This window comes from Phodopus roborovskii, unplaced genomic scaffold, assembly GCF_943737965.1.
Source record: "Phodopus roborovskii unplaced genomic scaffold, PHOROB, whole genome shotgun sequence".
NCBI classification, from domain to species: Eukaryota; Metazoa; Chordata; class Mammalia; order Rodentia; family Cricetidae; genus Phodopus; species Phodopus roborovskii.
The window spans coordinates 11,232,276-11,259,827 of NW_026126651.1; the positions used below are offsets into that span (position 1 = coordinate 11,232,276).

The window sequence follows — 27,552 nt, forward strand, 5'->3', positions numbered from 1 at the left end:
AAGATACTAGTAACTGGCCAACAGAATTATATATAATACAGAGTCTCTGTGTGTTATTTGGGGCTGGCGCTGCGGTGGGTCAGGGCCGGCAAGAAAACCTACTTGTAACAAATTAGTTCACCCACTTTGGAGATTAGTATGGTGATTCCTCAGGAAAATGGAAATAAGTTTACCACAGGACCCGGCAATCTCCCTCTTAGGCATATACCCAAATGATCCATATCCACACAACAAAGACATCTGCTCAACTATGTTCATAGCAGCATTGTTTGTAATAGTAAGAACCTGGAAGCAACCTAGATGCCCCTCCACTGAAGAATGGATAAAGAAGATATGAAACATCTATAGAATGGAATACTACTCTGAAGAAAAACACAATGGAATTTTGAAATTCACAGGTAAGTGGATGGAACTTGAAGAAACCATCCTGAATGGGGTAACCCAGTCATAAAAAGAGGAACATGGTATGTACTCACTCATATATGAATTTTAGACCTACATCAAAGGATCACCAGCCTATAATTCACACCACCAGAGGAACTAGGATACAAGGTGGATTCTATGAGATTATATAAGGTTTCTCACAGAAGGGGGAAGGGACAAGTTCTCCAGAGCACATGGGGAGTTGGAGGGACAGTGAGTGGAGAGGGAACTATGAGAAAGAGAAGGGGAGGACAGGAAAACACTGGGACTAGGAAGATTGAGTCAAGGGAGGAATAAAAGACAGAAAAGAGAGATAGGAAGGGAGATAGAGAACATAAAAGAGGGAGCCATTATAGGATTGAAGAGAAAACTGAACTTAAAGAAATGTCCAGAGACCCACAAGACTGACTCCAATTAACAATTTGAGCAACAGTGGAAAGCTACTATAAATGCCCTTCCCTGATAATGAGATCTATGACTAACTTATCCACCATCATGGAACCTTCATCTAGTACCTGTTGCAAACAGAAGCAAACACCCACAACTAAACATTGAGGTGACTAGAATCCAGATGCAGAGAGGGAGCATGCTGCAGTAGCACATAGAGACAGCTGACCTGAACAAGGAGGAGCTAATGGGCCCCCAGACTGATAGCTGGAAATCCACCATGGGACTGACTCAGACCCCTGAATATGGGTCTCATCTAGAAGGCCTGAGGAGTCTAAGGGACCTCAGACAGTGGAACCAGGATGTATTTCTGGTACACAAAAGGACTTTGCGGGCATATCCCCCAGGAGGGATATCCCTTAATCTAATGACAGTAGAGAAGTCCTAGTCCCTACTTCAAATGACTTGACAGATTTAGATGACCCCTCCTGGATGGCATCACACTACATGTGGTGTGGGGGGGAGGGAAGGGGATGGTGGTCGGCCTGCATGTGAGGGGGCAAGAGAGGGAAAGAGGGAAAGAGAAAGGGAAGGAGGGAAGAAGGGAGGGAGGGAGAGGGAACTCCCTCAAAAACATGTAAGCTATGAGGTTAGTACTGTTCTGATATAAAAACCAAAGAAATGGTATACCACTGTGTATGCTGGAAATCTCACAAGACTTTACTCCTTGGTGAATAACTACAAGCATTTGTTGGCCAGTGAGATAGTGAAAACCAGTCTTCCTCTGTGATGAACCCCTACTGGCTTATTTATAACCAAATGTTTACTCTTAAAATATTATACATATAAGAAATATTGAATGGACTCAGCAGGTTATTTTATGTGTGTGTTTGTATACATATATGTACATGAAATCAAAAGTGATTGGAGAGGGAGTGGGTAGTATGATAAGAGTTGGAGGGAGAGCCAGAATGAGGGAAATGATTAAATAAAGTACTCACATATGATATTTTTGAAATAGTAAAAAAATAGCATAAAGTTAGATAAAATAATTATTCTAATGAAAGTAATAAAATTTGGATATTAACTTCAAAGTATAAATAGAATTTCTCAAATGGAAAAAAATTAGAATGGAGATAATATATATATATATATATGCATTCTAATATATATATATATATATATACACATTTATTATCAACAATTAGATGCATAGATAATGGATATTTTAAAATATCCTGGTAATATTAGATGTTACTTTACCATAAAATGATATAAATTTGTCCATTTTTCTTCTAGAAAAGTTGAAAAGTAGAGCATGCAAATATTCTTGAGAAAAGTGATAATAACTATAAGAGGATATGTCCATTACAGATGTATTTCATAGACGTAGTGTGTCAGTGCCTCAATCTTTACTAACCAGCAGTGCCATGGCATTAATAAACTGGGCTTTGAGAGGTGAATACATCTCATTAGCAGAGTCCTTCAAGTAGAAAGTGTATCATTATTCAAGAGAAAAACACAGTTGGATGGGGTCACAATGAGAAAACAACCAGCTACAAACAAGGAAGAAAGTCCTTACCTAGTATTGTGATATTTTATTATGTACTTACAAATGGAAGTTTTCAGCTATATCTTTGGATATGTAAATCCTTATTGACCACAAGAACAGGACTATTTATGGACTCATAATGAATAAAATATTTTTTAAATACTTTTACGGGGTATTTTCTTTACATAAAATAACAAAAACAAAACAGGAAAAATGAGGTAGGGATTTTATTATTAAATGAATAAGCCCTAGAGACAGGAACAATTACTATTTATTATAGTTATATAATCATTACCAGAATCCATATTTAGATTATACCCACAAATATATTAGACATATAATGAAATACTTAGATCAATTTTTTTTTCTTGCTAATTGTCAAACGACTTCACATGTCCCAAATAACTTTGGTCAGTTGCATGGAAAATCCTGATTAGAGAAAATTAGAGAATTTCAATCGTTCTCACAGCTTTCCACCAGTAACCTAACCACAATTTCTCAGTCACATTTCTGCTCAAATTGCTTCTTTGAAGCAATGACATTTCTTCATTTCCCTTACAATCTAATTCAACAGGATCATCCTTGTAAAAGTATGTTTAATATTCTATCTAAAAATATTCAACAATAAGGAATAAAATCATCAGCTTCTGGTGTCACATTCTATTCATTTCTCCAATAGTTCTTACAATGTTGCCAGTAATGCATACATTCTACATCTAAATCCTAATTTTTTTTTGCTGGGAATCATTATTTTAAGAGTAGCTTTAACAAATAAATAATGTTATCACCATTATTGAAGAAATATTTTTAAAGCATATCATACATGCATGCAATGAAATATGGTCTCACATAACTTCACACCTGCTACAATTAGACTACCATGTATCTGATCAAAAATAACCTACACCCATCTTCATGGTATTTTAAATTTGATAAGCCATATTTTCTGATGTATGCTGTATATATGTATATGGATGTGGTGATATCAACAGGCCCTCGGTAAACAAACAAAAAAAATGGATAATCCCTCCAAAAATAATGATTATTCCTATACCAGATATATTTGATTGCATTTCCTCAGTAAGTTGATTCACCCATTTTGGACATTATCTACCTCATATGAGCTGCAAATTTGCTCAGTCCCATTTAAAACATTTATTTTATTGAAGTAAGGTCTTAATAGGCAGATCTGTTTCAGATTAACTACTTGTATCCTGGGTAGCCTTAAAAATTATTATCATTGTAATTTATCCTGCTAGGTGTCTGGATTCAGGCATCAATGAACAAACCTATTTGTATCTTCGTACTTCATAGTATTGTTTCTATAGAAACAAGTCCATGAAGTGTTAGGATAATTTTATAAGCATTTACTTAATTCTAGTTAACCATTGAGAAACACTACATCTATTAAAATAAATGGGTACATTTGAAAAAGAAAAAATCTTTAGCAGTGTTGAAGACTGTGTAAGGCAGCTCAATAGGTCCTGGGTGTCATTGCCACTTGGACACAAGGATTACATTCTGTGTCAGCCAGAGGAAGTCAATGACACTCACCTTTGTCTGGAGAAAGCAGCATCTTTCAATGTTGCTGCAAATATCTACTGCTCTAGTTTAATATAATAGAGCAAAGAAGGAACATGCAATGTCATGCAAACAGAGACTACATAAATTTCTGATATTTCTTGAGTTCAGTTCCCCTCTTTCACTATACCACTGGTGAATGAGGCTACAGCTAAACTGGGTTCTACATGATGCACAAACCCATATTATTCTACCAGCTTTCCCCTACCTACATAGGAGTAGCTGCTGTAGCCAGAGCAAAAGCATTGTAGCCCCAATTCGCTGGCCTCAAACACACTCTTTCTTTTTTTTCTTGATACAGAAAGTACAATGTTCCCTGCCTTATTGTTGTTCCTTGGGGTAGGATGGTATGAGGCATGAAAATCTGTTATCTCAGGCTTTGCTGTGTTGACTAGACAATCACAACTACTGTGCTATATCTGTGTTAATAATACCTCTGCAGATGTGACAACTTCTGGAAACAGTAGTGCTGAAACAGGGCACCACTCCCTTCTTTTTCAAAATGCCTTTTAATGTCTTAAATCTAAATCCAATTTTGAATGACAGAAGGAAAGGAGAAAGGCTCCATAGACTTATCAGTCAGAGGATGCCTAAAAGAGATACTACATTACATATGCATATCTTTTTAACTCCAACCAAGATAGGAGATCAGAACAAGGTAAAATAGATGACTAATTCCCACAAAATATTTCCCAAGTATTTAAAAAACATTTATTATATCTAGGCAGCAGTATAGATAAAAAAAAGAACTAAATGAAGGCAAGGAAGAATGGTGATATAGTGTTTATTATTAGTTAATTCTTTTCAGAGATTTCAGAGATCAAAGTCAGTCAATGGCCATACAGGCCAGACACCTTTATATCCCAACATCCTGAAATATGGTGGTGGAGGTGATACACACCTTTAAGCCTTGGACCCAGGACTAACATGTAAGACCCTCAGAATGAGGAGTCTTCCAGGTTCGGTCGATACTCCAAGAACTCAATGTCCAGTCCAGTTGCTGCAAAATGCAAGAGGCTTTAAAGAACAGGAAACGTTTGCGCAAACGGGCTCCTCCAGCACGCAGGCTAGAGAGAAGCCCCCTCCCCTGGGCCCAGGTGTTTTTAAAGGCAAACCCACTACCTTAGGGAGGGAGGCGGACCCTCTGTCCATTGAGTACGTGACCCTTGGAGGCTGATGGTCTGCTATTAGGGTCAGCAGACCTTAGGGCCTCGGGTGTGTTAATTAATCTTGTCTGGGCAAGCCAGAGTTACAGCTATCTCTTTGTTTCCTAAGGACCCTATTTACCACCTGTTGACTCACAGGAAAGGAGGGGCAGAAAGGAGGGGCAGTGTGAATTCTTGTCATCTCAGAGCCTGGTGAGAGGAAGCTAGCAAATTCCAAGGAACAGATATTGGTTAGCTTTCCAGGTCAGACAGTCCTTTATTTAACTTTACTTTTTGGTCTTTCATAGAGATTGATGTATCTCTGTTAGTCCATGTCCACACAGACCTACACAAGAGCGAATCATTCTAAAAGAGAATTATAGCCCACACCTTCAATTCCAACATTAGGGAATATATAAGACAGAAGCAAGGTCTCAGAGAAGCTTTTTGTTTTCCTGCCACACAAAAGAGAGGCATCAGTTTGAGACTTGGTGAAGAGCTTGTGAATGGATCAGCCCTTTCAGCCTGAGATAGAGGTAATAGCTAGTGGCCAGCTGAATTGCTTTTCTGATATTCAGCTGAAGCTTGAACCCCAATATCAGTCTCTGAGTCATTTATTCATTTATGTTGCAAGAAACTTGTTGTCAATGTTGAAATGAGATAAAACTACAAGATCACATGAAAAATATTTGTCCTACTATACCTCTGTGTAGACTGTATGGCTATATGTGAAAAAAAAAAAAACTATTATTTCCACAAAGTGGCGTACTGCAGATACATGCACTCAATTATGCTACTCAAGTAGAATACACACACACACACACACACACACACACACACGTTCTCTCTCTTCTACTTCACTATATCCACAATTCTTTCTTATAGTTAATTTAGAAACCACAATCCTTTTTTTTTTTTTTTTTTTAACTACCACAGCACCAGAACTTGCACTTAACCTTAGTCTCCAACCATCAGGAACTGGCAGTTCCAACTGACCATGGTATGTTAGACACCTGTCCATGACCTACAGACACATATACTATATGTTCATCTGTGTGCTACCTTTCATCTGCCTTTCTCACCTCACATCCTTTAGTGCCAAGCAGACACCGAAATTATCTTGTTACGTTGTCACATTTGTGCAATATCCCCATACCACAACAATTGCTCATTTTTATTGTCACTGCTGTTATACCCACACGCTTATAATCCACCATAACTGCCTCAGCTTTGAAATATAAATGTGGCCCCTGAAAGAAACCAGCGATAACTGGACAGGGAAGAATGAGGGAGCAAGAGGAGGGGTACTATGCAGCCTACCCAACACAGGAGAGGACAAAGGAAGCCAAGTCCTCATCAGATAGATTTTTTTTCAGCTTCTTCAAAGTAAAAAGATTTTAGGTCTCTACAACAATGATGTAACCCATACAGATTTATAATACTTAATATGCAAACCTATTGTCTACCTATGAAACATACAACAGGGCACAGAGGGGGCTAACCTTTGTTGCTGCATTGTCTTGCTGACTGTTCATCAAGTGGATTCGACAGGCATCTTTTCATCCTCCTCTGAGCAGGACCTGCTGCTGCACTGATTTGCTGCATCACACTCCCAACCCCCATCCTGCGCTAGTGAATCAATACAACAGTGCAATAACGCATGCGCGCATGTTTGCCATGCTGCAGGAACTCAAGAATATTCTATGAATCACATGACATAAGGTAGGCAGCCATTAATTTTAATATTTATTAATAATATTTTCTGAATCTAATGACAAAAGATAGGCATGTGTGATTTGCTATATATTATTGTTTATGTTAATAGAGGGTATTCATAACCCTGTATAAATAGCCCAAAACAAAATCAAGCTCTTTTGTATATACTGTGGACTGCTTAATCCTAATTATATTCATCCTTATCTCTCTGATAGAGCAGACATGTGAAACACTCACAGAAGGAGATATTTTGATTATTAAAAGATTAGGAACATGCATTAATCATACTTAACTTGTATATATGTATATGTTTGTGTGTTTTTTGAATATATGTTTATATTCAATTATTCAGGAATTTGAACATGCTACTATGAAAATAAAAATCATAGTTTTAATAAAAGTGAGAGTGATCATTAAATAGGTAAATTCCTTACTTATTGTGGTCAATAGTGTAATGTCAAAGATACAAAACCTAAAGCCATTTGAGATAGGAAACATTTACTGAGAAAATGCCTGCATAACAACCAGCTGTACACAAGCATGTAGAGCATATTTCAAAATTAGTCATTGTTAGGCTCAGTCTATTGTAGTTCCTTCCATTCCTAATATTGGCTGTTCTGGGTTCTATGACAAAGCTGAGGGACAATCAGTAAGCAGCACCCTTCATGACCTCTACATCACCTGCAGCCTGCAGGATCTTGCCCTGTTCAAATTCTCATCCTCACTACCTTCAATGATAAACAGCAGTATGAATATTTAAGGATTTCATCATCAAAGGAATTCAGGGCAGGAACTCAAGCAGGGCAGGAACCTGGGGGCAGAACTGAAGCAGACAGCATAGAACATTTCTCTTTACCTACTAGTTCTTCATGGCTTTCTCAGCCCACTTTCAGATAGAAGCCAGGATAAACATCACAGGGAAAACACCACCATTAGAATGGCTGTAACTCCTTGATTCAATCACTAATTTAGAAAATGCTCTACAGATTTGTCTACAGGTAAATAACAGGAAGATTTTTTTCAATCTGGATTTCTTCCTCTAAATAGCCTTAACCTGTGTCAGGTTTACACAATATGAGACAGCACTGTGTAAAATTTCAGAAACATCTCTCTGTACAGAAGAAATTCATGTCACCTTCTGGTAACTGAAAGCATACTCTGTGAAGGAAAGACTTGTGATTGAACATTCATGGAATTTTCATACTTAATTATTGACATATTCTTTAGTTAAGAATCATGGAAGTTGTGTCTTTAATTCTAACACTGCGGAGATAGGTGCAGGTGGATCTCTAGTTTGAGTCCAGTATAGGACATAGATCAAGTTCCAGAATAGCCAGGGCTACACAGAAAACCGTGAACCCCAAAGAAGCAGTCAAAAGAGTGAATACCTAACTGTTAAGAGCATCAGTATTTGGTGAGGCACAAGAATCATCTGCTCCTCTGTTCCTCTCCTTGCCTATTGGATCCTCTCCTCTCCCCTCTCATTTTCACTCTTTCCATTGTGTTCCCACCCCTCTTTTCTCTCCTTTTCCCTCAATAATCTCTTTCTTTCATTTTGTGGTAAAATATCATGACAAAAGCAACTTATGGAAGAAATACATTATTAAGGGTTTGTTTTCCAGATAGACTCAGTGGAAAAGGAGGTAGCAGAGAGGAGTTTCTTGATCAGCTGCTGGCAGCTTACAGCTTAAACAACACACAGGAAGAACAGACAGTTAACTTGAAATACCATGAGTTTGTGGTAAGCTCAGAGTCACTCTCGAGGAATATTCTTTGTCCAACAATGACATATCACTTAATCTTCCTCAAACAACCAACAATCGGGGGTCTAGTGTTTTAATGCATGAGACTCGTAGGGGCATCTCATTCAATCACCATGTTCCACTCCTTGGCGTTCATGTTCTCACAGACATATCATACTGGAAAATGTTTTTGTATCAAACAACAAAAATCCTCTTTAGCAGGAGTATGGTGGGAAATGCCTTTAATCCCAGGCAGAGGCAAGAAAATCTCTGAGTTCTAACCTAACCTAGTCTATAAAGCAAATTTTTAGGAAATCCAGGACTACATGAGGTAAACCTGTCTTAAAGTGACCAAAAACAGTGTCTTTGTGAACTGTCTCACCTGGTTTTGTCATGATAAGGCAAAAGCATTAACAAATGTGTAATATCCCCATCTACCATACAGTTTCTCATAAAATTTTATTAAGGATCCTGGCTTCTTTTTCTAGCAAAACTCCCCTCTAATAGGACAGAAGATTAATCTCTTTTTAGAAAGTAAAATAAGATCAGACTGAAAATAATATTATAAAAGAAAGAAATCATTAGACTTACCTATCAGCATTTCTGTTCATCATGGAAGGAAGTCTTGTCAGTAACTCCAAAAAGGCAGAATCCAAGAGAAAATAGGTGGTGTAGAGCCCTTGGAAGAGAGCTGCTTGCAAACTTGCTTCACATGGCTGGCTAGGCCAATTTTTTATTGAACTCAGGACCAGAATACCAGGCTTAGCTCCACCCATCATGATGAACTGCACCCTCCGCCATTGATTACTAAATGAGAAAATACCTTACAGCTGGATCTTACAAAGTCATATTCTCAACTTAGGCACCTTCAACAATTCTAACTTTTGTCAAGTTGACAAACAAATACCCCCAGTACACTGTAATTATGAAGAATTTATATAAACATTATAGAACTCAAAATTTATACCCAATTCATTGGTTGTTTATAAACAGCCAGTGTTTCAAATTAATCACATATGAGTACATTTCATTAAAAATGAAAATCAAGAATGCTGAAAGAGTTCAAATAAAAGAACAAAAATTATACTTTACACAGAAGGCACATGATTGGGACACCAACACAGACAGACTATATTTCCACTAGGATTTGTCCTGCCTATGGTATGTGCTGAAGTAAAGCTAGCACACAGATTGTGGAAGTGGCAAATGTCTGTTCTACTTTCAGTCCCATGCCTGGAGTATTCCTTTCCTCCTCAAGACTGCATGGAGTGCCAGCACTCAGTGGTTATTATGGTACAGAGATGTAGGGTAGACCAAACATGACTGGAGAAAAAATGTCAATGTGATGATGCCTTATGATATTCTGCTATACTCATAGATTGTTTCTAGCCCAAATGTCATTAGAGAGGATTAATCCAGAAACTGATGGAAACAGATGCAGAGGCCTACAGCCAGACATTTGGCTGAGCTTAGGGAATCCTGCAGAAATGAGGGATAAAGGATAGTAGGAGTCAAAGGGGCCAAGGACATCACAAGAAAACTAACCGTGTCAATTAAGCTGTCCTCATAGTTGCTCAATGAGACTGAAGCAGCAATCAGTAAGCATGCATGGAACTAAACTTGGCTTCTTGTCTGTATCTTGGAGTTGTATAGCTTAGCCTTCTTGTGAAACCCCTAACAGTGTGAACAAGAGCTTTCTTTGACACTTTTGCTGGCTTTTGGGACCCTTTTCCTCATATTGTATTTTGTCAAGCCTTAATAAAAGGGGACATGCATAGGCTCACAACAAGATGATATGCCATGCTTGTGGATATCCATGGGAGGCCCATCCTTTTCAGAATACAAATAAAGGAAGAGTGCATTTTGGAGGTCAGAGTAGACACAGAGTGACCAGGAGGAGAAACTGAAGTCAGGATGTTAAAGAATAAATAAATCTTAAAATATTGCCTCATGTTGGCATTGGCAGCGCATGCCTTTATACCAGCTTTCCAGAGGCAAGTTCTGGAGGATCTTTTTGAGTTCCTGGTCAATTGGGTCTAGAATGTGAGTTCTAGGATAGGCTGCCAAATCAACACACCAAAAGCTTGTCTTGGAAAAACAACAATAGTGTTACTTCATAGATGCAGTCTGTAATAAAAAAAAAGATAAAAATATTGAATTTTGTATATGGAAATACAACATTTTAAGAAATAATTGTGAATGTATATCCAATGTAATCATAGAAAAGAATAATAATCATGATTGCTCAAAAAGGCTGTAAGAGTAAAGATGGTATACTTCTTCAGTAAATAATTATGGAGGACTTTCAAGGGAGGGAAAAAGAAACACAATGATAACAAGTATGAAAGAGGAATTACAGAGCAGAAAGAATTTTATGAAGGTGAAGGGATGGAAACTGGAGAGGGAAAATAACACCAAAGTATTTTAGAAAATATCATATGAAAAACAGTTCTCCCAGAGCTTCCTAACATGTATTCAAATACTCATAGAAAGGCTACAAATGTATTTACCTTACAAAGGGACAATAATGCTTTCTGTAGATACTGAAGCAGAGAAGAAAAAGGGTTGAGTCCCAGGAATGGTTTCCCATTTTTTGCACTGTGAATTAGTGAATGTCCATTAACTCACAAATATACTTTCATTTACTGAGTGGTAGATAGTGAAACTGATTTCATGACAGTAAAAATACACTTTCTAAGCTATGAATCCCTTTATAAGTGGAAACTTATAAATGATTCCATTATTTGAGTAGTAAACCACTACTCTAATCTGATAAATAGGCTTAGTATTTGTCACAGTTGAGGGGCTATTGGTATGATCAAACACCATAATGAAAAGTGATAAGGAGAAGAAAGGGTTTTATTTGGCATATATTTCCACATCACTGGTCATCCTCAAAGATCTTGGCTGTTCAGAAACTCAAACATGGCAGGAATCTGATGTTAAGAAACTAATATAGTGGCCATAGAGGGATACTGCATACTACTTTCTCCTTACAGCTTGCACACCCACAATGTGCCAGGACCTCCTCAATCAATCACTACTTAAAAAAGTACCCTGAAGGCTGCACTATAACCCCATCATATGAAGACATTTTCTCAATTGCAGCCCCTTTTTCTCTGGTACTCTGTCTTGTGTCAGGTTGACAATCCTCTAGCCAGTAGACTACCAAACGAAATACCAATGTCATCATGGTATATTGCAGATTAGTGTACCTATTAAACCTCATCATAGAGGGTCGTTTTTCAAGACATGGTAAGTAACACAAATATTTACAATTTGTCTAGATGCAGAAAATGAGAGATAGTGTCACACAGCAGATATTGTGGGGTACAGGTACTCTTTAAAATGTATTTCTGAATATATGCTATCCAGTTAAAAATGTCATGTGTGGGCAGCATCAGGAATAACCTACATGATTGGATGATGCAACATATGTGCCTTTGGGACCAAGCCAAGATAAATTTCTTAGATATGTTAAATAATTTAAATGGAAATATATATAGATATATAGGGTTGGGTCATCATGTGCTCATAGTTCTTATTAGTGTTGGGCTGTGAGGGATCTACTGTGACTTTGTCATTTGATGAAATCTCTTCTCTTTCTACCTGCATTATATTTAAACAGCACTTTGGTGACTGGAATATGTAGAGATCAACTCTTCTCCAATAACACAACAGAGGAAATGATAATAGTCACATACATCTTTCTACATGAATTGACTATATAAAACAACTATATAAAACAATTTTACTGACCAGAAATAAATGAAGACAATAGGTTGCAGAATAATGTAGATCATATGTTTATAAGGATAATGCATTTCACCTTTTTTGTTAGTACTGACAAAAATAAAAATAAAATAAAATAAATCAAGAATCAAGTGGTTACGTACCGTCACTATCCATCCAAAATTTTCTAAAAAATTAACCTTGATATGTGAAGAAGCAGACTTTTCAGTTAGATCATAATGGTATTTGAACAAGAATATGCCACGTAGTGACTGAAGTGACAGCGCAGCAATTAAGAGTACTTGCTGATCTTAGAAATGACCCAATTTCTGTACCCTGAGCCCACAGTGTGACATATAACCATCCAAAACTATGTCTATAGTGATCCAACTCCCCTTTTCTACTACACTGGACACTAGACACACAGGTTGTACACATACATAGATAGAGTTAAAACAGTTATGCACATAAAAATAAAATGACTATATCCAAAATCCAAAAAAGAACTCATAATGGACCACAGTGAAACTTTAATGATTTTATTTTTGCTTCTTGATATTTTACTTTTCTGTCATGTTCACACTATCACTGCAAATGTTATCAGAATTATTGGCATAAAATACCATTTAATTATATTTTTAAAGTCTTGTAAATCTAATAGTCTATTTTCAAACAAGAATGAAAAAGTCATATACTATAAACTTCATGGAAAGGTAAAATTTGGCTTTAGTCCCAGAGCAAAACTTCCTACCTATTCTATCAACTAGTAGGTTCACTACATCGATAATTAGGAAAACACTAGTAAAAAAGATGTTTATTAGATGGAAACTGGAGAAAACACCTTTATCTTGGAGGCAGAGCGAGTTAGTTCCAACCCAACCTGAAATAGAGAGCAAGTTCCAACACAGCCAAATATACACAAAGAAAACATGTCTTAAAACAAACAAAAATCAAAAGATGTTTATTAACACGTGTGCAGTATTTTGTATTAAAGGGTGCATTTCCCCCATTATTTCTGTTTCTTAAGATGGATTTCTTGCTCTCATTTTCAACATGGATGGACTGTTACCTAAATGTGTGGGAAGAAACAAAGCCTTTCTTCTATGATTTGTTTCGTTTTTAATCACTGAATTAAGAAACAAACTAGTTTATGAACCTTGTTTCTGATTAAAATTATATGATTTTTAAAACTGTCACAAGACAGCTAGCAGTATGAATAATTAAAGTAGTAGATATAGAATAGTAAAGAAGAACAATATTATGTATGCCTGAGTCGCTGTGAATATTTAGAGAACACAGAAATAATTACTATAGTAGAGAGCACATTTTCCAGAACTCTTCCATTTGTAGTATGTATATTGAAAAGGGAACTCAGAGAGTACAGACTAATTTTGATAATTCCCTTTGTGTTTTTCTCCCAATTCCTCCTACTCAGTCACTCAGAACTTCCAGTTGTCATAGAGACAGTGACATATAACTGAACTCTTAGAACAGAGTAGGTACATCTCTTTTTGTCAGTTGTAATTGTAGCTTCAAACAGTAGACCCAAGTTTTTGTTACTTGTGAATGCATGCAGGCATGAATATTTTTATTGATTCATAGCTACAGCCATAAAGTGATGCATTATTTTTATTCTTATTTGTTTTTTGCCTACTGAATGTGTGTTAAGTGTTGGAACATGGTTAAAAGAGTGACACATGGTGAACTATGCATTGGGGAACTGGCCGTGTACCTTGAATCTAGATATGACCGTCTGTCTTGCTTTCTTGCTTTCATGGCTGTAATCTACAGTACATGTGATGGGAGATGTCATTCTATAAATATATTTCTCATACTGGTTAATGAATAAAGCACTGTTGGCCAATAGGAAAGCAAGATAGGCAGGACTAAGAGATAAGGAGGATTCGAGGAAGTAGTAAGGAAGAGTCAGCATGTGGAGACTAAAGAGAGCAGAGGTCTCGGCCCCACTATCTGGTAAGAAGAGACAACGATGAAAGGCTTAGATTATTAGAAATAGGTTAATACTTAAGGCAGTGCTAGCTGATAAGAAATAAGTAGTGGCTAACAAATACAGAGCCTCTGTGTGTTAATTGGGCCTGGCAGAAAAACCTTAATCCTTCTGCAATGTGGCTAATAAGAACTTCCACTTAAAATTTATCAAAAGCTTAAGAAAGGGTTTTAGAGACAAAAGAAGAGAGACAAACAAGGTTTCTTGCTAACAGCATTTCTCTTGGTTTGACTCTGTTTTGCTAGATTCAAGCAGAGATTCCCACAGGTCCTTTAAGGGCAGTTTCCTGACTCAGCATAAATGGCAAAAAAAAAAAAAAAAAAAAAAAAGCAAGGCTTTTTAAAAAATTCTGCTAACAATTCATTGGTGTGTATGAGAGCTGGCAATGGCAGTAACCACATCTCCAAGCCAGCAACATGCTGCTGTGTGCAATGTAGACCAAGGCAGTGAGCACAGCTCTCAGTGCTGGCAGTAAAAGTACCTGCCACCATCTTGGATAGATGGCAGCTAACACATCTATGACTTTCATTTTAGCAATGTTGTTGTTTACCAGACAAAAGGCTCATGGCCAGAAAAAGATTTACAGAAAAGACAGATTCATATTAAGAAAACCTCTAAAGGTTTATATGTGTTTTAAAATATATACATAGGCTTTGGAGAGAAAAAAAATAAAATGGTTTTAGAAAGTCAGAGAGGAGGTGGGTGTGGTGGCACACGCCTTTAATCCCAGCACACAGGAGTCAGAGGCAAGCAGATCTCTGATTGCAAAGTAGATCTAGAATGCAGAGTGAATTTGAGGACAGATAAAAGTTACAGAGTGAAACCTGTCTCAAAAAATGAAAAAAAAAATTAAAAGAAACAGAGTAATTAAAAAAGCCACATAAAGATGGAAAGCAGAGAGAAACTGTGGATATTATACGCTATTCTGTTATCTTTAAATTGTTTGACTGCTGAGGAAATAACAACAACTGATACGAGAAATGCTGCTGGATTAATTCAATTTATATATTTTAAAAATGCTTTGACTGAAAAATTTAAGTTCAAGGACAAATTACTGGAGAAAAGGATTTCTATTTTTATTTCCACAGAAAATGAAAAGCTGTGAATTCCTTCCAGACTAATGTGGTTTGATCAAGCCAGACCCCCTGAAACAGAGTCGCAGGTGATCCAACATTCAAAACAGTTGAGACATAGCAGCCTTGCAGATTACAGCCAGGATTTCTTCATCTTTTTAGGATTCCCCATGACAACGCCCTTTACCAGCAGGAAGTAGTTTGGAAAGAACAATGCCCAAATTACCAATTATTGTCTATGAATGTTTGTTTACATTTATATGGGTTTGGTTATAAATGGTTAATGTCCAGAACCAATGTATATTTAAAGGTAAAAAGGGAATTATGGTACAGATATGAGTACTTTCTTTTGGAGTGGATATTCATTTATTGGTACAATTTAAGGTCAATTTTGTGATATGTATATTTCTCCTCTTGTTTAGGCATTGTGTAGAAATGTAATGTATAATTCAATACAGATTATAGATTGTACCTGTGATAGTCAGATCTTATAGTTAAGTTAGTTAAGATTTCTAGATATACAGACATATATTTGAGATAAATAGGCATTCTTCAAACCTTTCAAAGACCTGCAGAATATGGCATTTTAAATGGTTTAGAATTTTTCTTAACAGTGAGGCATTACTGCTCTTGCAACACCACTGTATCATAAAGGAAGATGGACATTATGGAAATGTATTATAATGATTACTTCCAATATGGCAAGACTAGCCATTTGGACAAGATCCTGCACTTGCCTGGACTGTTGGACTTTATGCTGTATAAACTGGACATGCAGGACACACAGAAAAGTAACTGCTGATTCAAGATGGACATTGCTACAGAGTTCCTGCTTCATGGAAGAGTTTGCCAGACAGTCTGCAGGACACAGAGAAAAGTGACTGAAAAACTGCCAATACAAGAAGACAGTTTAAGGTTTCCTGCTTTGCTGAGGAGTCTGCCAGACACACTATGGCCTACGGGCTGAAGATGGAAGATTACAAAAGAACTTCGGGTGACTGACAAGGCAGTGAGTTGTCTCTGTCATTTCTAGAGTTTATGTACTATCCTTCTGTAGTCTTTGAAGGAGTTGAAGACAGATAGTTATGGTTAAAGTTTTCCTCAGTTAGGATTAAAGATAAGTTACATATCAGACTTTAAACTCAAAAAGATAGAATAGATAATGGACTATTTTCTTAAATCTTACTAAATGTTAATGGACTACATATTGTTTTTTATTTTGATTATTTTTTATTTATTTTATATAATCAAGTCCATTTAAATGAAAACAAACATTTATAGACAATATTTGGGAATTTGGGTGTCGTCCTTTCCTAACTACTTCCTGATGATAGGGGGCGCTGTCAAGGGGATTCTAAGAAGATGAATTAAAAAAAAAAATGCTTTGGACTAAATATTGTTAACTGTGATTCTTAGTTGATAATTGTTGTGTGATATATTTTGCTTTGTTAAAGTTAAAACCCTTCTTTTTATTTAGATAGAAAAGAGGAGATGATGGGAGATGTCATTCTGTAAATATGTTTCTCATACTGGTTAATGAATAAAGCACTGTAGCCCAATAGGAAAGCAGGATAGGTGGGACAAGGAGACAAGGAGGATTCAAGGAAGTAGTAAGGAGGAGTCATCATGTAGAGACTGAAGAGAACAGAGGTCTCGGCCCCATTCTCTGGTACAACGAGACCATGTGGAAATACTTAGATTAATAGAAATGGGTTAATACTTAAGACAGAGCTAGCTGATAAGAAACAAGTACTGGCCAACAGCATAATATAAAAAATGGAGTCTCTCTGTGTTAATTTGGGCTGGCACTGTGGTTAGACTATGCTGGCGACAAAACCTTACTCCTTACATACATGTTAGGCAAATCATGTTTAAATTCGTCTATCATTACAATGTTCTGAGAAAAAAACACTTTCTCAGTATTTTCTTTGGATGTATTGGTGTTTATTACATGTATATCTGATCATGGTTTTGTGAACGCAATTAACATTCCTTTGATAATTGTTTTCCTGATTACATTCATATATAAAAGTACACTGAAATGAAATAGGATCATCTACAAACTGAAGTATCTCAGTCTTTCGGGTCTCCAGATCCTGAGTTTGTAAACATAAATCTGCAAAGGTTGTGAAAGTTGAAACTATGGACTGAATCCTCTCTTAGTCTAAGCAAAGCTTCTTCTCCAATATGTCATAGATATTTAGAAATTTTCTTTATCTCCTCTGCTCTCCTTGCTCCATATATAATAAACAAAACATTAACTAGAGGACAATAAAGAGAATGGTTAAAAATGGTAAAAGGTGAAACTGAAAATTAACTGAAAATTCTGGGAACAAGAATTTTGTTTGTTTGTTTGGAGTTTATTTTCAAGATGACATTTTGAAATATTCAGATGTTCTACCTACCAGTTTCCAAGTATGATTCTTTCTCTAAATGGACTCTAAGGCACTAAAATGTACAGGTCTGGATTTAATTCTTGGTGGTGTACATGAAAAAGTTGAAATCATCTTAGATTATAGAACATTCATCTAGCTGCAAACTTTTGCATTTAACATTCTAGCAAGAAGGCTGATACAGGAAAAAAACAAAATAGTTAATGGCTATAGCTATGAATCAAGAAATGTTTTATAGTATATGGACATATTGTGGATCTGTTTCCTTAGTGAGGAGAAACAGGAAGGGGTGTTTTTATATCTCAGTGTAAAATAAGGAACAGGGATTCCTGAGACAACCGATAATCTTTGTGTTCACATTCTAACACTAATTTGAGATTAAAATTACAACTTACATTTACTTCCTCATTGAAAGAGTAGCTATATTCATAAAACACAGAGCAAATATTTTCTCTTTCACAATTCATTTTCAAATAAATATTTTCTTTTTCTAATATAATAATAGAAACCTAGTAAGTTAACATCATTTCCATGCTCCCTCTCCACTTTCCAACTCCTCTAATTCACCATAATCCTCCTCTAATCCATAATCACTCCATATTAACATACACACACAAACACAGACATACTCATGTGCGTACACACACACACACACACACACACACACACACATACCACACACAATTGCTTAAGAAGTGGTATGAAAAGTCTGAAATGGGGCTAGAATAACCTCTTCAGAAGTACACAGCCTTTCTTTGAGAAAACTTGCTTCAATGACCTGATTTCTACACACAGAACTCAGGTATTAGAAGGGAAAGAACTGAGTCCCTCAAAGTTTTTCTAAACTGCATTGTTTCCTTGTCATCGATGCCACCCAGCCGCACACATAAATGAGAGAATGAACTAATAGATGCAAGAAAAATTTAAAATATATCTCAAATGATTAATCATTGGTGCTCAGAGAATAAGCAATTCCTCCTTGTTATGTCTTAAGTAAAATATTTAAAACACTTAGACACAATAAATGATATAAAAGATTTTCTGACCAAACCCCTGTGAAGTAAAACAATATAGACAGAATATAAGTTTGCCATGATCCTGTTATCTTTGATGATGATAAGGTTATTGACCATTTTCTTTCAGCATTAATATTTTTGTAAGTAACACAAAAAACCCTTATGCAAGTATGCTCTATTTTTGAAACAGCATGTCTGTGTAATGCTTTTGAGATTGTCCAGGAACTAGCTCTGTAGATCAGGCTAGGTTTGTACTCACAGACATTCACTTGCTGTTGCCTCATGAGTGCTGGGATTAAAGTCATGTTCTTCCAATTCACTACCCATGGGTCTGTTCTTAAGAGCAGATGTGAGTTTTCTCCTTCAACTCCTTCATGCCAAAGTACATTCATTCATATCATGTACCACTAAATGAACATGGACATGTTCACCTGAAACTTAGAACACATTTTTTTAATTTATTAATTAAAGGATAAAAATGATAATTACTCTTAAGTAAAAATTATGTAAATGGGTACCATATTATACTACAAATGATTAGTCTCAGTCCTGGGAATAAAAACTACATATTGTTGAAACACAAATGTGAATTATAAAACAAATCCAATCATAGTAACACTGGCAAATATGAAAATGTCTATATATTCCAGTTTCATTGGGGGCTTTGACATTATACTATCTAACATCTTTGGATTGAATACTTGTTTAGAGATTGTGAATATTACCTGGCAGCATGTAGTAGCTATGAAATAAAATGCAGCATAGAAAAGGCAGGTATAAGAATTCTTAAGTATATCTGAAAAGTTATGTTTTTCCCAAGAGGCGCAGTAAAGATCAAGAAAAATAGTAACATGTTGAGCTTTCTGAAAATGATGAAGTTGGAGGTGGTATTGGTGTTGGTAATGGTATTGAGGTGAAATTTGGAGAGAAAATAAAAGTAAAAGCAACATTGAGTAAGTCAATATGAGGAACTCTAGCTTCAACCCTCCCAAAAAAATATTCAAAATTATCAAAGTACCAGTTTCTCATATTCAGCTCTACAAAGCTAAGAAATGCAAATGTATTTTTGCTTTAAAAAGTATAGGAATTATCATTTTTTCTTATTTTTTTTTCTTGTGATGGTGCCAAACTTTAATCTCAAGACTTCTTTGGTAGAGACAAGTGGGTCTGTATGAATTCAGGGCTACCATTCTTCATAGAGAGCTCCATGAAAGCTATGTCTACATAGGTAGACATTGTATTAAAAATAATAAAAAAACAATAAATAATTTAGGAATTGATTTCAGCCAAACAAAGGAAAACTTTAAAAGTTATAAAGACTATTCTGAGAAATACGTAGAACTACATATTATTATGTTCAATGAAATACAATGGCCTAAAGGATGGTTTTATCTTCTACCAGATGCATAATCTAGAATAAAAAAAAAATTATGAGTGACATGTAAACAAAAATTTATCATTGAAAGGAAGAAAAAATCTCTAAGTGGAAGAAGTATGAGAATGAAAACATACTTGTAAATGACCAGTACTGCAAGTTTTCTCTTATGAAAGGAGGCACAGTTATTTGCTGGAGAGTAGATGGATCACGTCTGTAGTAGAAGTACAAGGCAGATAGGTACATGTTGAAAAGGCACCAAATGCAATACATGGGATGTAAGATAAGGACTCAATGTCTAGAGTTAACAAGTAGTAACTTAATACCAATGCATTCACACATGCACACACACATGTACACACACACAAACACACACACACACACACACATACACATTCACTGCTGAGTAGCATAATAATGATATTGAAGTATTTAAAAATATATTCATGTTATTGTTGTGGTGTGAATAAAATGTTGTTCATGGAATCGTAGAGGGTATCATTATTAAGATTTATGTCCTTATCTGAGTATTTATGTATTTTATGGAAAAAGCATGTCTCTAGGCTTGGGCTTTTAGGTTTCATGTAGTCAAGGCAGGTCCAGAGGCACTTTCTCTTCCTAGTGGTTATTAAACTAGACAGAGAACTCTCAGCTCCCTATCCAGCATCTTCTCTATCTGCATGATGCCATGCTTCCCACCATGAAGATAACAGACTAAAATTCTGAAATATGACCCAGCCAGAATGAAAAGTTTAACGTTATAAGAATTGCAAGGGTCATGGCACCTACAGCAATAAAACCCTGAGATAGAAGATTTTACTTGGATTGAAGTATTGCTGTGATAGGCTAGACTATGTTTTGTTTTGTTTTTCCTTAGAGGAACGTAGTCTTTGTTACTTTGGGTAAAGAAAGGAGTGCATGTTATAAGCACATTTCAATGGGATAAACTAAGTAGGATCATGGAAGCCCATTGTGCTGAGCATGAATTAAAATTTAAGAGCCTAGATCAAGGAGTCTCAGAGGATATGTGTCTAGTGTCTTAGGTACTATTCTTGTGGTATTTTGGTGAAGCCCATATATCCTCTCTTCCTTTATCAAAAAAATTTTCCTGAGGCAAACAGAAGAGTTATGGATTAGAAGCTTGGGCAGAAGTCATTTATAAACTACCTAGCTTAGATTGTACTACTCAGTTATTACTGACCGGTATTATGCAGATCTATAATGAAAATAAGAAATCAAAATAACAAAAAAATACAAATACACAATTTAATAAAAGCAGGAATAAAAGGAAACTTTTTAAATAAAAGACTGATGCTAAGTAGAATAAAGGGAGGGGTGACCACAGGGCAAGACACAACTCAGCTAAACTTCCAAACAGTGAAAAGGAATCAAGAGGTTAGGTCCAGGCTTGTTGGTACATGCCTTAATCCCAGCACTCAAAGACAAAATTTAGTGGACTTAATGCCAACCTCGTCTACAGTGCAAGTTCCAACCCTTGCAAGCTTAGGCATTCAAGGCAACCATCAAAAAATGAAATCTGGTGAATATTCATGTGTGTATTTGTGTGTGTGTGTTTGTGTGTGTGTGTGTGTGTGTGTGTGTGTGTGTGTGTGTGGTGTTTATTTGTATGCATGTCTATAGAGCTTTTGAACAACAATTTACCTCAGATGAGTGCACAATCCTATCCCAAAAAGACATAGATTATTAGGTGAAGATCTCAGGGCCAGACAAGGGATCCTGCCATATGGTTTATTTGGTCAGAGAAGCCAAAGAGTTATCTAAAACTGTAGAGGCGCTGACCATTATTCTTAGTTACTGATTAGAACTTGATCACATTTTGTAGAGAAATTGATCTTGAACTAACCAGAATATTCATGCTGGCTCAATACATAGTACTAAAATTCATTATGCAGACTTCTTGACTAGAGGATAAAAGAGCCATTTTAACCCATTGCTGGAATTTACATGTTACAACAATGAAGTAATAGGAGAAATGTAAGTACTAATATAATAGTAGCAGTATTATTTATGCGGTAACTATCTTTTTTCTTGATTGGTATTGATACAACAAAGGATATTTAGACTAGGGCCTTTAAATATGGTGGCAACCTCCACCCAAAATAAACAAACAAACCAAAGAAAGGAAACAAAAACAATGGGTAAGGAAGCTGTAAGTCTTACAGGAAAGCCCATTGACGTTTTATAAATAGTCATTTTGCCAAATTGCCTTGTTAATATTTTTGTTAATATCCAGAGATTTGTGTTGTTGTCAATCTTGATTAGACATGATTCTTATTGAAGGTTGTACTGGTCAATTCATTCTTGAATAATTACAGAAAGCACCGAGAAAAAGCCACTATGATAACTCAGCTATAAAGGTGTTATTTATAATAATCTTTGTAAGGACTCCTGATAAAGGTTGTGTACAGAAAATAAGAGCTAAAGAATAGGGAGGAATGCTGTGAAATATTTTCCTCTATACATGACTAAGCTACTGTAATCATGACTTACCAGCAGCTGTAGTTACATAAATAGTCCTCACTATATGGAGCACATATTCAAGCATGGAGGGTGGAGGGGCTCCCACTGATGCAATCCTAGATGAGGTGCTAGTGCCATTGATGTATTCAGGAGCAAGAGTTGATTTTCTTTAGAAAAATGGCTACTGCTGGGATTGAGGGGATATGTCACACCTCAAGCCAAGAGTTAACAAAATGCTAAATTAAAAGAAACTCAAATGCATTTTGTTAAAATTTGGAACAAGACAAGGATACTCATTCTTCTCCTTCCTATTCAGTAGACTAATGGAAGTGTTAGCTAGGGAAATCAGAGCCATAAAAGAAGAAAAGGCAATAGAAACAGCAACGGAGAAAGTTAAAGGATTATTATTTGAATATTGTATAATTAACTATATTTGGAAAAGTTTCTAAATGCATTACCAGAACCCTCTTTCTACTGATAAGTGCATTAAACAAAGATGAAGCTTTGAAAATAAACACACAATCTTAATCAACAAACATCCTGAGGAAAAAACTCATAAGACAATAGTATGCCACCAATAAATCAATAAATTCACCTATCTCTCTATATACATATATAATTCAAACACACATATATAAAGGCTACAGTGACTCTTAAGAAGCTGAATAATATGTTTAAGAGGAAATCGGAGCCTGATATGACTTCCATGGTTATGTATTGGCAGTGTTATTAATAAGAGAATGGTGAACCTACCAAAAGCTACTGATTCATATAATAACAATCAAAATTGTCTCAAAAAGCCTTGTAATCAATTGGAAAATAGAAATGGTAAATTTTTTTGGAGATATAAAAGTCACAGTATAGAAAAAAAATGTTGAGCAATAAGAGGCCACAAAGTATTCACCATCCCATGCTCAACTAATTCTATAGAGCTAAATTAATAAAAAGACAATATGACACTGACATTAAAAAAACAAGAAATCTATGCCAGATTTAACATGATGGGTGGTCTGTAGAGTAAGTTACAGTACAGCCAGATCTACATAGAGAAACCCTTCCTGAAAACAAAACAAAACAAAAAAAAACAAACAAAAACAAAACAAAAAAACCAAAAAACAGAAAACAACAAAAGGCAAAACAACAAACGAGTGCAACAAAAGAAATATAATAAAAATGTATATGTGGAGGTTATAAAATGAGCTAGAAATTGATTTAGTATATGGTCTTGTTTTACATTTTTGGTCACATGCTCAATGAACCTATGTCATACTTCTGAGATATCGGCTATCTCTTTTCTTTGGTTTTAGATTCACAATAATTGGAAAATGGAATCAGTTTACACATCGACATGGAAATAAACATTTGTTACATTTATAAAATGTAATGTTATTCAACTCATGAGAAACTGAAAATATGAAAGGTACAGGAAATGAATGGAGATGAATACAATTATTCTGAATGACATAACAGAAACCCCAGAAGATAAAATTTTATGTGTTTTTTTCTTATACATGGGCATTGTCTGTGTATTTTCTGAGAAGCATTTTCCATTTTGTAAATTCAAAGGTATGGAAATTAGTAAACTGCAATGGATTCTGAGAGGAATGATTGATTGCAGTGCTATCAATGGTTAAAGGAAATAATGATAAGGAGTGACTTACGTAAAGGGCATCAGTGAAATTTCCCTGTTAATGCTTTATGGGAGCTCCTTACCCACCCTCAAATATTCTTATAGCAGGTATTTACATCATATTTTAAATTGGTATTCATCCAAGCAATATTCAAAATCCTCAAAAACAAGTATGCTAGGAGGTGTATACTGTTCTGATATAAAAACCAAAGAAATGGTATACAATAGTAAACATTATGTTAAAACCTCTAATCATGAAAACATGCAAAGGAATCACAATTCGATAGCATGAAGATAGGATAATTCTGCTTGATCAAGTAGGATTAATTATAAGGGAGGAATAAACCAGCATGTATTTTATCCATAAATAAAATAATAAATCCAAAATAAATTCTATTGTCAATTTTAAAGAAAGAAATGAGTATAAGTTTTCAACACACATTCTCTAAAGAAGCTGTGAAAGTAAGTGAGCAGGAACCAAGGAAAAAATGGTGCTTGGACTTTGTTTCATTTTCCTTCTTACTCTCATGACATTCTGCTAGAATTTCCCAAAGCATATGTACCTAAATAGCAAATTACATCATTTGTGTTTGTGTTTGTGTGTGTGTGTGTGTGTGTGTGTGTGTGTGTGTGTGTGTGTGTGTGTAGGAAAGAATTATGCATATTATGTGCCTGGGAGCTCAGGTATACGTGTATTTGGAGAATTGAAAACAATATTAGTATTAATTCTCAGGTAATACCTGTTTTGTTTTCGTATTAGGATCTTGTAATAGCCTTGATTTCACATAGTAGGTTTGCCTGACTTGGACAAAGCTGGAGAAAGCATCATCTTTCAAAGTGGTTACAGATATCTAATCCTCTAGTTTACTAGAATGCAGCAAAGAAGTAATGTGCAATGTCATGCAAACAGAGACTACATAAATCTGTGAGATTTATTGAGTTCTGCTTCTTGTTTTTACTGTAGTACAGGAGAATGTGACTGCTGCTAATCCCAGTGGTACAAATTGCACAAACCCATATAAGCCACTCCCTTGCCTCTGTCTACAAGGAGTTGCTGCTGTAGCCAGAGCAAAAGCATTGTAGCCACCATTCCCTGGCCATATTTGCATTCTTGATTTTGACAGTGCAATGTTCCCTGCCTTATTGTAGTTCATCGCAGGCTTTGTTGTGTTGACCAGACTATTCATCCCCACTGTGCTATATCTGTGTTAAAATATCTCTGCAGAGGTGACAACTTCTGGAAACAGTGGTTCTGAAACAGGGCACCAATCCCTTCATATTCAAAATGACTTTAAGTCTTAAATCTAAATACAATTTTGAATTTAATGACAGAGCAAAAAGGAGAAATGCCCCCATGGACTTATCTGTCAGTGGATGCCTAAAAGAAATGTTGCATTCCATTTGCATATCTTTTAAACACCAAGCAAGGTAGGGTATCAGAACAAGGTAAGATGACGAATTCAAACAACATATTTCCCAAATATTTATAATACAACACGATACTAGACAGTATCACAGAAAAAAAAAAAAAACAAGGAACTGAAGAAAGGAATAGTGGTGAGATATTGTGTATGTCTAGTTACAGCTTTTCCGAGAATTCAGAAAACAATTTCAGCCATAGGCCATAGAAGCCACGTACCTTTAATCCCAGCAGCCAGCATCTAGGAGGTGGAGGAACACAACTTTACTCCTAGGACGCAGGATTTACAGAAGATGCATCTCTGTGAATTTATGTCTACCCAGTTCTAAACAAGAGTGAATCAGTCCTGAAGAAAACTATAGCTCACACCATTATTTCCAATATTGGGGAAGTGTATAAGACAGAAGCAAGATCTCAGAGAAGCTTCCTGTTCTCCTGCTGCACTAAGGAGGGGCAGCTGTTTGAGACTTGGTGAAGAGCTTGTTCATGGATCAGCCCTTTCACCTGAGATAGAAGAGATAGCTAGAGACTGGCTGCATTGCTTTTCTGATATTCAGCTGAGGTTTGAACCCCAATATCAGTGTCTGTGTCATTTATTTATTCATGTTTCTGAAAAGCTTGTTCTCAACATTCAAATGACACAAGACTCTGAGGTCACAGGAAAAGTGTTTGTCATTCTGTATCTCTGTGTATACTGAATGGCTCTTTGTGAGAAAAAAAACCCTCCTATTTCCATGAAGTAGCATATTGCAGATACATCATCCACTCAGTTATACTACTCAAGTGGAACACACACACACACAAACACAGTCACACACTTGTTCTCTCTCTTTTTCTAATTCATTCTGTCCACAATTCTCTCTTACAGCTGATTTGGAAACCACTTTCCTCTATTTTAACTACCCTAGCAATAGATGTTATACTTAAGCTTAGTGTCCAACCATCAGAAACCAGCAGAACCAACCGACCACGGTCTGTAATACCCCTCCCTATGACCTATACACACACACATACTATATGTTCATCTGTATGTTACCTTTCTCCTGCCTTCATCACCTTGAATCCTTTAGTGGCAAGCAGAAACTGAAATTATCTTGTTAGGTTGTCAAATTTGTGCAATATCCCCATACTACAACACTTGTTCATTTTTGTTGTCATTGCTCTTACTCCCACAGTCATAATCCACCATAACTACCTCAAATTTGAAATATAAATGGGCACCAACGAAGAGACTGGAGACAACTGGACAGAGAGAACACACAGGTAGCAAAAGAAGGGATATTCTGCAGTCAACACAACACAGTAGAAGACAAAGGAAGTCAGGTCCTGATCAGAGAGCATATTTTGTTTTTTCCTATTCTTTACAGCCAAAAGATTTTAGGTCTCTACAACAATGATGTAACCCATAGAGATTTATACTTAATATGCAATACTTAATAACTATAATACTTAATATGCAAACATAATCTATGAAACATACAACAGGGCACAGAGGGGCTAACCTTTGTTGCTGCATTGTCATGATGACCGTTCTTCAAGTGGATTCGACAGGCATCTTTCCATCTCCTCTGAGCAGGACCTGCTGCTGCACTGATTTGCTGCATCACACTCCCAACCCCCATTCTGCGCTAGTGAATCAATACAACTCTGTAATAACGCATGCGTGCATGTTTGCCAGGCTGCAGGGACTCAAGAATCTTTTATGAATCTAATGACATAAGATAGGCAGCCATGAGTTTTAAAACTTATTAACAGTCTTTTCTGAATTTAATGACATAAGATAGGCATCTATGTGCTTTGCGATCTATTATTGTTTGGGTGTTAATGGATTGCATTCATAACCTCCTGTATAAATCGCCTGAAACAAAATCAAGCTAT

General features: G+C 36.0%; 1 protein-coding gene across 5 annotated transcripts in view; it reads right to left on the bottom strand.

The window, feature by feature from the left end:
- Nucleotides 1-27,552, bottom strand: part of Snurf (SNRPN upstream open reading frame) — an 89,523-nt gene that overhangs the window by 32,910 nt on the left and 29,061 nt on the right. The window contains exon 1 of one of the 5 annotated variants that reach the window (XM_051174169.1): nucleotides 27,177-27,317. The exons of 3 other annotated variants lie outside the window; for them this stretch is intronic. In XM_051174169.1, coding sequence (XP_051030126.1) covers nucleotides 27,177-27,196 — 20 coding nt within the window. In that variant the 5' untranslated portion in view covers nucleotides 27,197-27,317. Of the gene's footprint in view, nucleotides 1-6,590; nucleotides 6,682-27,176; nucleotides 27,318-27,552 lie in introns of those variants that run through there. One more of the 5 variants, XM_051174172.1, reaches the window with a different exon arrangement.